Below are 11,596 nucleotides of genomic sequence, written 5' to 3'. Positions count from 1 at the left end.
AGCATCAATTAGTATTTTGTGGTTTGTGAGACACGTTTATGTAGTAACAGTTTTTAATGCCTGTTGATTCTGTGTTTATTCTACAGGTGATAAAGCTTTTACAGAGTTTCTTACAGATGAAATCAAAGAAGAAAAGAAGATTCAAAAGAGCAAGACGCTTCCTAAAATATCTGGCGGGTGGGAGCTTGAACTGAACAGCACAGAAGCCAAACTGGTCCGCTCGATCTCTGGAGAAAAGTAAAGATGAATTACAGACAATCAGAATAATGGATTAATTCAAACAAATGTTACTAAAATGCATTTATAAAACTACGGCTATTGTGCACTTGAAAATAGAAGTCGTTATTTTAATACATTAACTGGAGTAAAATACAGTAAAGCCAAAAAGATTGTGAATTTCTGTAAATCTTCGTTTTTAAATCTTATTATTATTATATACCTTGTATATTTTGTAATTTGTAGCCTTTTAACCTGATTGATCTTAACTTGTATTGGACAATAAGTGGGATTTAGTCAATCTTATGGTACATTATAATGAATTAATGTTGTTTTGTGTTTGTCAGAGTCACTGTCACTTTCAACGTGAACAACAGTATCCCACCGCAACTGGAGGAGGAGCCTGAACAGACACCGAAGGGTCCGGAGCACGAGGTATCACTGATTCATACTGGGCAATACTTGATAACTGCTCAAAACTAGACAAACATGTCATGCATTCACTCTAGACTATACTGATCACAGACCCTGCAGTGAAAATGAGCAGCAGGAAATGATGTCACGCCCCAGTGCTTCTGTACATTCAAAATGTTATAATTTATCATAACAAACCAAACAGATTCTTTATTTTTAGTGATGTTTTGAACGAAACAAATGGAAGTAAATGGAACACAAATGCTATTGTGAGCGCCCCTTTAAAAGTGGAACAAATTCAGTTCTTTAAAATGGCTTGAATTCAGTTTTAAAAATGCAATGCCATAAAAAGTCTTTAATATCTTTACTGGTAAAACAAAAGTCTTAATTGTCAATTAAAGAGGTCTTAAATTTGGGGATGCAAATACAGGAATTGCGATATGGCCTAATGTAATTACTAAAGGCTGTGATTTAATTAAAGGTGCAGTATGTAAGATTCAGAAACCCTTGTTATTAATGACACCTGTGGCCATTAAGTGAACTGCAGCCTGTCGCTCGTGCTCGTGCTCGTGCACACACTCCATAGGGACGCGAGCGAGCATCGGCCAAAACAATGACGTAACGTACAAAGAGACTGAACGTGATTCACCGGCATCATGATCACATATGAGGTAGCATAAGTAAAATTACACAGTTATGATTGTTTTACTACAAACTTTGAGAATAAACTAAAACTACTTATCAGCTAACATAGCATACTGATACACACATACAGCTACATACTACCCAACTATACCAGACAGTTTACTGTTGCACTGTTATGTTGCACTATTGTATGTTTTGTATGTCATATGCTGTACTACGATCAAGAAACCAGCGTATTTGCTTAAATTTATCCTGTATACCTGACTTTTAGTATAAAGAGAAGATCGTTGAAGTTATTTGAAAGATATGAAGCGAGGTAGCTTGTAATTCGTCAGTGTTAGCAGGCAAGATCAAGTTAGCTAAAATGACACAGATCAATCCTTATGGCACTATATTTCACATGCTTTGCAGTTATGTAAGTTTACCTGTCCAATAAGAAGAACGCCAATTCAGGGTCAGTTTTGATCCCCAAGTGTTGCAGTTTGTCGTCGCTGTTGAATAGCGGAAGAGAAGCACTGAGGCTCTTGGGAGTGCGCATAAACGTCACATCCTTTGGATTTTCCCAGCAAAACCGACCCGCTCCCTTCGCATGAAAATCAGTCTACAGGCTTTAATAGGCAACCTAGGAAGTCTGGGAAGGACTCATTTTTTAAGTTGCGTTACAAGCCGTTCACACATTGGCAAAAAAAGGCGAATATTACATGAAAATTGTTACATACTGCACCTTTAAATAAATATATAGTCTGCATGCACTGCGTGCTTCAAAGTGAAGACTCGGCACTATTGCACGTTCTCCAAACACGCAAGCGGGGCTGGTGATGCAGTGTTTCCAGCGGTTTCAGAGCAGTTCACAATCAGTGAACTACTGTTAATAAATTACTGCACAAATGAGTTATGTGACAACGTTCACTTTTACAGTGTTTATATAATAATATGCTGTAGATGACTGTAAAAGTGCATATTTTATTTTTCTTCCCCCATGTATTTTCCGGCTTGTTTATAGTTAAAAGGCTTGTGTTATGCACCAAATCTTAATTTCTTTTTCTGGTTATTTTGGGGATTTTGGTCTTTTTTTGTCTCCATGTCACTTTAAGAAAAGCCACTTTCAGTATGTCCATTTTAGAAACTAAATCCAACATCGCTTGACATCTTATTCCTGTATTGCTATATTGGTACATAAACCAGTTTTAATATGATCTGGTATGACATAGGATATTAATTTTATTATTAAATTCTGTGCAGCAACTCCATCATCTAGTTGAATCACTAACTGTGTTTCTGCTTGTTTTCACTGTTTGTTTTTTAGCCTGACATTGTCTCAACACCCAACTTTGTGGTAGAGGTGACGAAACAGGGAGCAACTAACTCACTCGTGTTTGACTGTCACTTCCCTGAAGATGAGGTGAGTTACTGCTGTGAACTTTCACCTGATTGTTGGATGTTTTTGTGGTTTTATTTGCGGTTTCACCATGTTTCCAGCAAGTGGTGTTTGTTATTGTCTCACTGAGTTCTGACTCAAGCACCGGATATTATAATATCCAAAGCTCTTTGTGTGCGATCAGACCAGTGGGGGTGAGGAAGAGCGTGATATCTTTGCCATCCGTGAGGTCAGTTTTCAGCCGGAGGGAGACGCCGACTGGAAGGAAACCAGTTACACACTCAACACAGACTCTCTGGACTGGGTAAGACCTGCACTCTCCATGTATATGGACATAAAGTGAAACAAACGGATCCATATGTTCTCTGACAGGAAGCTGTTTAGCTCTTGACCCATATGGATATTTTATTTAATAAAACAAATTAAATATAAAATGTGGACATAACGTTTGACAATGAATTTGACGTAATTACGGTTTCATTCTCCTTTCTGGAGACTCGTGAGATTAATCAGGATTGTTTTTTTCTATTAACAGACAGTTTTGATTGTGATGAAATTATTTAAAGAACTGAGCCAGATTTGCAACAGTATTTATTGTGAAAGTGCTCTACAAGTTAATAGAATATTTTCTCTTCAGGTTTACATACAAACATGATTAGTGTAAATAAGATAAGAATAAAGATTCATTATATTTGATGGATATTTTAATCATATAATTTGGCTTTAGTACAAAGACAATATAAAAGCCATTTAATTTTACTAACATGTTACCTTTATAATATCACATTATTTCTCTCACACAGTAAAATTGGGTTTTTAACGTCCTGAGACCCGAGTGTGACTGCTGTGTGCTTTTACCTTTTTGGTGTGTAACTAGTAGCACCTAATAAACAAGCAAAATAAATCAAAACATTTCTAGAGCAGATAGTTTTCCTAAAACAAATGTGGACAGAGGGACTAAGTTGTGACATTTTAAATAATACCAAGCTATAGAAAGTCATCAGATAGTTTATTATGTGTCCAGAAGTGTTTATTATTCATGTTTTTGAGATGTTACAGACATTGAATAATTCAGATTCAAAGTAATGTCCAGCATCATCCAATCACTGCCAACCATGTTAAAATAAAATGATACATTATAAATTCTGAATCTATGTACTGATTATCATTGTCACATGTCTGTCAAACATGTTGAGTGATCCAAACATCATCTGCAGCCTGAAACTGAACTTTTGATCAGATTTTAGGAGTGAATGCACTTAACTGCATAGAGAGCTATAGGATGCTCCCTTGCTCCCTATTTAGTGAATGACTTAACCTCCAGTGTGCTGTCTGTCTGCACTGGTCTCAGAACAGTTTAAAATGCACCTTATTTTCATCCTAACTCCATATAAAGCCTCTGAAAGACACATTTATCAGCTTTTGCATGAATAATGTGATAATGCACAGTGAATATATAGGAATGCATTTATTAATATTAATGAATAGAACTGTATTGTACTGTGATAAAATAAAATAACATTTATATTAAAATGAAGCAAAATGACCCACAGATGTGTTAATGTTGAAAGTTATTAAAAATAACTAACATGTTTTTCAACTTTTGAGAGAATATGGTCCCATTTTCCATATACACTATATTGCCAAAAGTATTCGCTCATCTGCCTTTAGACGCATATGAACTTAAGTGACATCCCATTCTTAATCCATAGGGTTTAATATGACATCGGCCCACCCTTTGCAGCTATAACAGCTTCAACTCTTCTGGGAAGGCTTTCCACAAGGTTTAGGAGTGTGTTTATGGGAATTTTTGACCATTCTTCCAGAAGCGCATTTGTGAGGTCAGACACTGATGTTGGACAAGAAGGCCTGGCTCGCAGTCTTCGCTCTAATTCACCCCAAAGGTGCTCTATCGGGTTGAGGTCAGGACTCTGTGCAGGCCAGTCAAGTTCTTCCACACCAAACTCGCTCATCCATGTCTTTATGGACCTTGCTTTGTGCACTGGTGCGCAGTCATGTTGGAACAGGAAGGGGCCATCCCCAAACTGTTCCCACAAAGTTGGGAGCATGGAATTGTCCAAAATCTCTTGGTATGCTGAAGCATTCAGAGTTCCTTTCACTGGAACTAAGGGGCCAAGCCCAGTTCCTGAAAAACAACCCCACACCATAATCCCCCCTCCACCAAACTTCACAGTTGGCACAATGCAGTCAGACAAGTACCGTTCTCCTGGCAACCGCCAAACCCAGACTCGTCCATCAGATTGCCAGATGGAGAAGCGTGATTCGTCACTCCAGAGAACGCGTCTCCACTGCTCTAGAGTCCAGTGGCGGCGTGCTTTACACCACTGCATCCGACGCTTTGCATTGCACTTGGTGATGTATGGCTTGGATGCAGCTGCTCGGCCATGGAAACCCATTCCATGAAGCTCTCTACGCACTGTTCTTGAGCTAATCTGAAGGCCACATGAACTTTGGAGGTCTGTAGCGATTGACTCTGCAGAAAGTTGGTGACCTCTGCGCACTATGCGCCTCAGCATCCGCTGACCCCGCTCTGTCATTTTACGTGGCCTGTCATTGCTGTCATTCCCAATCGCTTCCACTTTGTTATAATACCACTGACAGTTGACTGTGGAATATTTAGTAGCGAGGAAATTTCACGACTGGACTTGTTGCACAGGTGGCATCCTATCACAGTACCACGCTGGAATTCACTGAGCTCCTGAGAGCGGCCCATTCTTTCACAAATGTTTGTAGAAGCAGTCTGCATGCCTAGGTGCTTCATTTTATACACCTGTGGCCATGGAAGTGATTGGAACACCTGAATTCAATTATTTGGATGGGTGAGCGAATACTTTTGGCAATATAGTGTATAAGGACATCATGTTTATCAGCGCGCTGACGGGCAAAAATAAATGGATTTTTTAAAGCGGCATATCAAATGAAACTAGAGACGCTACTCTTTATTACCAAACAGATTTCAGTGAAAAAACATAAAGAGGTTTCTTACCAGAGGCACTTTTGTTGGCACTGCACCCGTAGTAACCTTCACGGAAATCAACGTCATGCTGTTGTTACGTGACGCGCCAGAAGTTTAACCCTTAAATGACAGTGAAGAGTCTTGTGAACAGTATTCAGTTGTTTAAATTCATTTAAATTATGTGTTTTGTATAGCGAAGCCAAAATATAATGTCCACACATGTGGACGCGGGGTCGCATGAGGTTAAACTTGAAAATATAATAAAAAGCTGCTTTTATATTTCAGGAAGGGGGTCACTCGCACGTATAGCATCATCTTTGGGGGTCATTGACATCGAAAACTTTGAAAAACAGATTTAGAGTGCAGACTGACAGATAAATGATGCAATGAATTTGTTGTATGGATGTTTCAATCTCGGGCACTTTCATGTCCCAGCGGTTGATTTTTATTAACATTTTATTAACAAATTGACATGTGGAACATTGTGTTGTTTGTGTGTGTACTGTATTGTTTCAGTGTTCTGTTTTGATGTATTTATGTTTATTGCATGTAAAGCTCTTTGAGCTTGGGAAAATTAATCGTATTATTATTATTAAAACGAACAGACTGTTCTAGTCTTGTCCCAGAGTCAGACTTTCAATATTAAACTATGAAAATACAAATCATTATGTTTAAAAGTATGATCATCTAAACACAGAGTGAAATAAACACAAACCATTTCAATATTGTGCGAAACATACATGTTATTTCTGGCACACCAAACAATTTCACCCCAAATAAAGTTTTGTCAATAGTGCATTCTCAGAACACACTGCAATGACCTTTAACCCCTTTGACTCTCTTAGGCACTGTATGACCATCTGATGGACTTCCTGTCTGACCGTGGCGTTGACAACACGTTTGCACATGAGCTCATTGAGTTGAGCACGTCACTGGAGCATCAGGAGTACATCAAGTTCCTGGAAGATCTCAGCCGCTTCATCAAATGCAAATAATCGGGGTCGTTTTTGTACAGTCGAGAATGATCCCAAACGTTGTGATACTTCTTGTACATGTGGGTCTCTAATGTGATGACTCAATGAAGACAAAGGCATAACAAATATTTAATTTTATATTGTTTTTCATGTTATATCAGTGCAGCATATGCACCGGGCCATTGTCTTTAAATAGAGCTCCCAATCGGAACGTTTTTCAGAAATGAGCCACATTATCACCCAACATCAAATATTGATGAGTTAATCTTGCTTTACATTTAATGATTGTCTTTCTAATAAAAGCCAGTGAAAAGTACAAATGTTGAATCCCGTTATTGAGAGATATCATGTCATGATACCAAGTCTCGATGATGCATTGTGTGTAGTTTAGTTACACCGTCTTGTAGTACAAGTGATTGGGAAATTTGACTGAGCGACTGTGGGGGTGACTAACTATATTTTAGCATAGACTGTAAAACAATACTGCAATACAATTATTTAAATAAGCAAAAAGGCAGCACAACAAATACTAGTATTCCTTTATCATTTAAATTAGTATGCATTTTAAAATATCTCATTTTTTTGCAATATGGTTTGGGAATTTTATTCTCAAAATGTATTAAAATGTATTAAAATAAATTGAGAATTATTACAATAATGAAAATTTTGGGGTGAAAGTGTGCTTGTCAACACTAAAAATGTTTCTCTGGTGGTTTAAACACAGAAGCTCAATAACTGATCCATAAGATGAGAAATCAACAGAAGAGTTTCTTTTTTAATAATATAGTGACATGATTAAAGCAATTTTCATTAACAGTTTGCATTGCCAAACAAATCAGGGATAATTTGTTCTTTTGCGCTTCAAAGGTTGTGAATGCTTAAGGTTAAAAACAAGTCTTTATTATTTCAAAGAAATAAAATATTCAAAACGTAAAAACATAAATCAACGGTCAACGGATGTAGAAAGGAAGTCCCGCCTTACAGATAAAAGAGCCAATCACCTTTTATATACAGACATGACCTGTCAATCAATTCGCTAACGCGCAGGCGCAAAAGCTATACAAGACGGGATTTTTTTTTTTCTTATTTTGCGTAATATTAGGTAAAGAAGCACAACTTATGATTCCAGTATTGTCAGATTTTATTGCTGATTTAAAATATGTTCTTTGATCATAATCTTGAACAAACGTTTTGGAGATTTCGGTGTTTCTCCATTCAAGTAGATAGGAGCTGCACTGTCATGACTAGAAATAACCTCCGGAGAGCGTCCCAAAGATGCCCGACAGTGGACTGACTCGCTAGAGTCACTGTGGCTAAACTCAGGAAAATGTTGTTGTCTCAGATCATTTTTGTAAAATGTAGGTTAATGTTTAATTTCAATATTTCTTCGTTTATGTATGTTTAAGTTATTGAATGTTTTCTTAAGTGAATTTAACTACCCCCCATTGGTTAATTTTATTTAACGCAATAAATTGTATATACATACATATTATTTTTTTTTAATTTAATTTATTTATTCTTTTGCCTTTGTTATAACATTTCATCCTCACAAGTTTCTTTTTTTCTAAACTGATGCTTTGCATGGATAAATTATAAATTGATTTGCAATAATTTTAATACTAAATTACATAATCATTAACAATTTAATAATTTATTAATTTAAATAAATACAGAACTCAAAATAAATATAACATCTCTGGTCAAATTTGTTATGATTAATTTATTATGTCTCAGTCTGATTTTATTTCAGCGTATTTTATTTAAGACTTATTATTATTATTATTATTATTATTATTGGATCTTTGTGATTAAAATGCAGCCTATCCCAATAAATATATCTTGTTTCCAAATGTATACTCTTTTTCCTTTGCATGGAAAAATTATTAATAAATGTTAAAATAAACAATATAAATATAATGATTTTATATATATATATATATATATATATATATATAATTTATTTATTTATTTTATTAAAATTCATAACCGCCTAAATGGACCAATATTATCAATCGTACATTAAGTTAGAAATCCTTTTTGTCTATCCTATGTAGTAGCCCACTGTACCAAACAACAACATCAAAACCCTTACAAAGTGCAAATTTAGTCTAAGGTGAGAAATTGTAATATCTACTGATCAAATAGCAGTTTACTAATAATAGCGGCCTAATAATACCGCTCCGAACATGTTGTGACAGATCGACTCTTACATAATTGTGTGCGAGAGAAGCCCGCCTTCAATCTGCCAGAGTCTCAAACACCTCACTACTGTCTTAATCAGTGAGTGTTGATCACTTCATCAGCAGGACACGTTTGATCTTTGACCCGCAGCTCTGCACACTGAGTGAGTTCAGGTGTGTTCTGGGGAGAACATTACACCAGCTGCGATGGCCAAAGCGGAGTACACGGAGACTGCAGAACCGAACCAGATCGGACCGGATTCAGAGTCTGATTCGGACCCGGATGACCCTTTGCCCAGTGTGGATGCAGCAGCGGGATCCGGAGCGGTCCGGCGGACTCAGGTGATCCACAGCGGACACTTCATGGTCTCCTCGCCGCACAGTGACTCTGTGAGAAGGAGAAGCGCAGCTCTTTATCAGTCTGATGACTGTGAATTCGGTACAGTTACCGAACCGGGCTACCAGACCTGCAGTTTCGGTGCATTGAGCTCCAGACGCCTCAGCATTGACCCGTCTCTAAGCCGCCTGTTTGAATGCATGACACTGGCATACAGGTAACACTGCAATGTTTACATAACTTACAGACCAATTACATCTTCATAACGTTACTCAAATTTACCTCAGTTTAATGTTTGCGTGCCTATGAAACATCAGAAGTACAGATGAACTACATCTGAAATCAAATGCACCTGGCTGCAGAGTTTTGTTGCATGGAGTTTTTATTTCAGCAGACATCTTGCATTTGGTTCTGTATGTTTTTGTTGGTTTGTTTAAATCTGCCTCAACTATATGTCAATTATAATTCGAGATAATCCACTTTATTGACTTATTTGTTATCTGTTATGCAGTATATAATGTGCATGGCTAATGTCATTAATGTAGATAGTGAAAAATGACCACATGAACAGTTCTCTTGGTTGGGTGATAAAGAAGGGTAAATTCAGTGTTGCTTTCGAAACAGTTGTAAAAAAAGACCAGCTGGACTTTGACAGGAGTTGGCAGACAGACGAGGTGAGTTACACAGTAACCCGTACCATTTTCACCAATATAACACTATTGCAACACAGCAGTACCATATTTTGTACCATCGCCCCTGACTGATACATTCTCCTCTTCTGAATGTCTCATTTATTATATTAGTGTTCGATTGAGTCATTTATTTACAGGTAGGTAATCATACTTCAATCTTTGTCTGGTTCCTTTTATCTTCAGTGTGTGAATTTCTTTGGAATCTGTTCACCAGATTCGTTCACTGATGTGGGCAGTAACTGTTCCCGTAGTAGATTATATAGTTTCACAAGGTAGTGGCAAATGTCCATAAAGTGTGACGAGTGAGTCATTGGGCGCTTCACTTTTTTAAATGTGCGTCCTCTTTCCTTTCCTCGTTTCCTTGCTCCACATGCTTCGGAATAAAGGATGGAAGAATTGAAGCAAGATGGATTTGTCCTTGAACACGCACACGTCACTTCAGAGGGCGTTTGTGCGCAGCTGCAGTACCCCGGCGCACTTGCCATTATGTCATTTATTAATATATTCATAATAAATCCAACTAACTCGAGATGCACTGTTGAATATGTGACAACTGTGGTTCATTTAAACCACAAAGGTGAAACATGAATTAAAACTGGTGTGTCAGATGTGATGGAGTAGTTATGCGTGTGTCAGGTGCTTCCACCAAAGAGTTTTCCCCGTAGGATGCACCCGTGTTTCCTTCCTCATGCGTCCTCAATAAGCTTCCTTCATCCTCACCTCCTTGTGGTGCATTTAGAGAATTGATACGTCCTTCATGATGGCGGAGTTTGATCGGTTTCCGGGTCATGGGCTCGAGGACAGAGGAGCGAGGAAATGAGGATGCACAATTTAAGAAATGAGAAGCACCCATCATTGAAAACAAAGTCACTGAATCATTGATTCAACTGATTCGTTAAAAGAGTCGTTCACGACGAAACAATGGAAGTGAACGAGCAACGTCCACAATGTGTTATATGTAGGTGCTTGCAAATGACCGTTTAAAACCTGTGAAACTAATAAGACACTGATAAAGCAAACACCTGATGTTCAAAGATAATCCAGTTGACAAATCAAAAACTCCATGACCAGCCAAACAACAGAGCGAAGCCACATTTCCCATTCATCATAAACAAGTACCACTCATGTTTATTGCTAGTGGAGGATTTACAGCCAGCTGTGTCGAGGATTGAACCACAAATTGACATGATGTGCTCTCAGAAACAGACTCCGCCATCTGAATATCGTCGATATATTTGATGTATCTGTATGCGTATAGCGTGCATAACTTTATTATTTAAATAGTAGGGTACAATGGGGCTAAAGGGACACCTTATCAAGGCTGAAAAAAATGCATTTAATTTTATTGAATATTGATGGAGTAACATAATTTGTGTGAAAAGAAATAATAACGGAGGGTTGGTTTGAGTAAATTTATTTTATTTTTTAAAGATGGCGAGGGAGACTTGTACCCCACACCTGGGTGATATCGTGTTGATATCGGGGCAATAGTTATAGTGCAAAATTTGTCAACTAATGCAGATAATTGTGAGAAAGCAAGATGGTTTGAGGAACAAATTAAGATTTCAAAACCACTTCAGAAAAGGGTGCACAATTTCATGCTCATTTCAGAACATCTGAAGTATTCTATAAACAAATGAATCTCTATTGTGATTGGATCAGTCAATGTGAGCACACTATGAACATTCTTCATAATAAATCTGAAGAAAAACAATGTGTTTAATAGGGGGGCTTTTTTACCCCAAATACTATTCTTTCACTTATTGGACAGTTTTTGAAAATC

At 37.4% G+C, this 11,596-nt stretch overlaps 2 protein-coding genes across 4 annotated transcripts in view; both read left to right on the top strand.

Moving 5' to 3' along the window:
• Positions 1-6,924, top strand: part of LOC127433403 (complement component 1 Q subcomponent-binding protein, mitochondrial-like) — a 19,540-nt gene extending 12,616 nt beyond the window's left edge. The window contains exons 2-6 of one of the 2 annotated variants that reach the window (XM_051685296.1): positions 87-237; positions 564-651; positions 2,582-2,677; positions 2,838-2,957; positions 6,476-6,924. In XM_051685296.1, coding sequence (XP_051541256.1) covers positions 87-237; positions 564-651; positions 2,582-2,677; positions 2,838-2,957; positions 6,476-6,625 — 605 coding nt within the window. In that variant the 3' untranslated portion in view covers positions 6,626-6,924. Of the gene's footprint in view, positions 1-86; positions 238-563; positions 652-2,581; positions 2,678-2,819; positions 2,958-6,475 lie in introns of both variants that reach the window. The other variant, XM_051685285.1, reaches the window with a different exon arrangement.
• Positions 6,925-8,878: 1,954 nt separating this feature from the next.
• Positions 8,879-11,596, top strand: part of LOC127433188 (carbohydrate-responsive element-binding protein-like) — a 39,101-nt gene continuing 36,383 nt past the window's right edge. For both annotated transcript variants that reach the window (XM_051684917.1, XM_051684910.1), the window contains exon 1: positions 8,879-9,338. In XM_051684917.1, coding sequence (XP_051540877.1) covers positions 8,992-9,338 — 347 coding nt within the window. In that variant the 5' untranslated portion in view covers positions 8,879-8,991. The remainder of the gene's footprint in view (positions 9,339-11,596) is intronic.

This window comes from Myxocyprinus asiaticus, chromosome 4 (assembly GCF_019703515.2).
Source record: "Myxocyprinus asiaticus isolate MX2 ecotype Aquarium Trade chromosome 4, UBuf_Myxa_2, whole genome shotgun sequence".
Taxonomy (NCBI): Eukaryota; Metazoa; Chordata; class Actinopteri; order Cypriniformes; family Catostomidae; genus Myxocyprinus; species Myxocyprinus asiaticus.
Note: the sequence above shows the minus strand (reverse complement) of the source record. Positions and strands in the feature narration are given on the sequence as shown.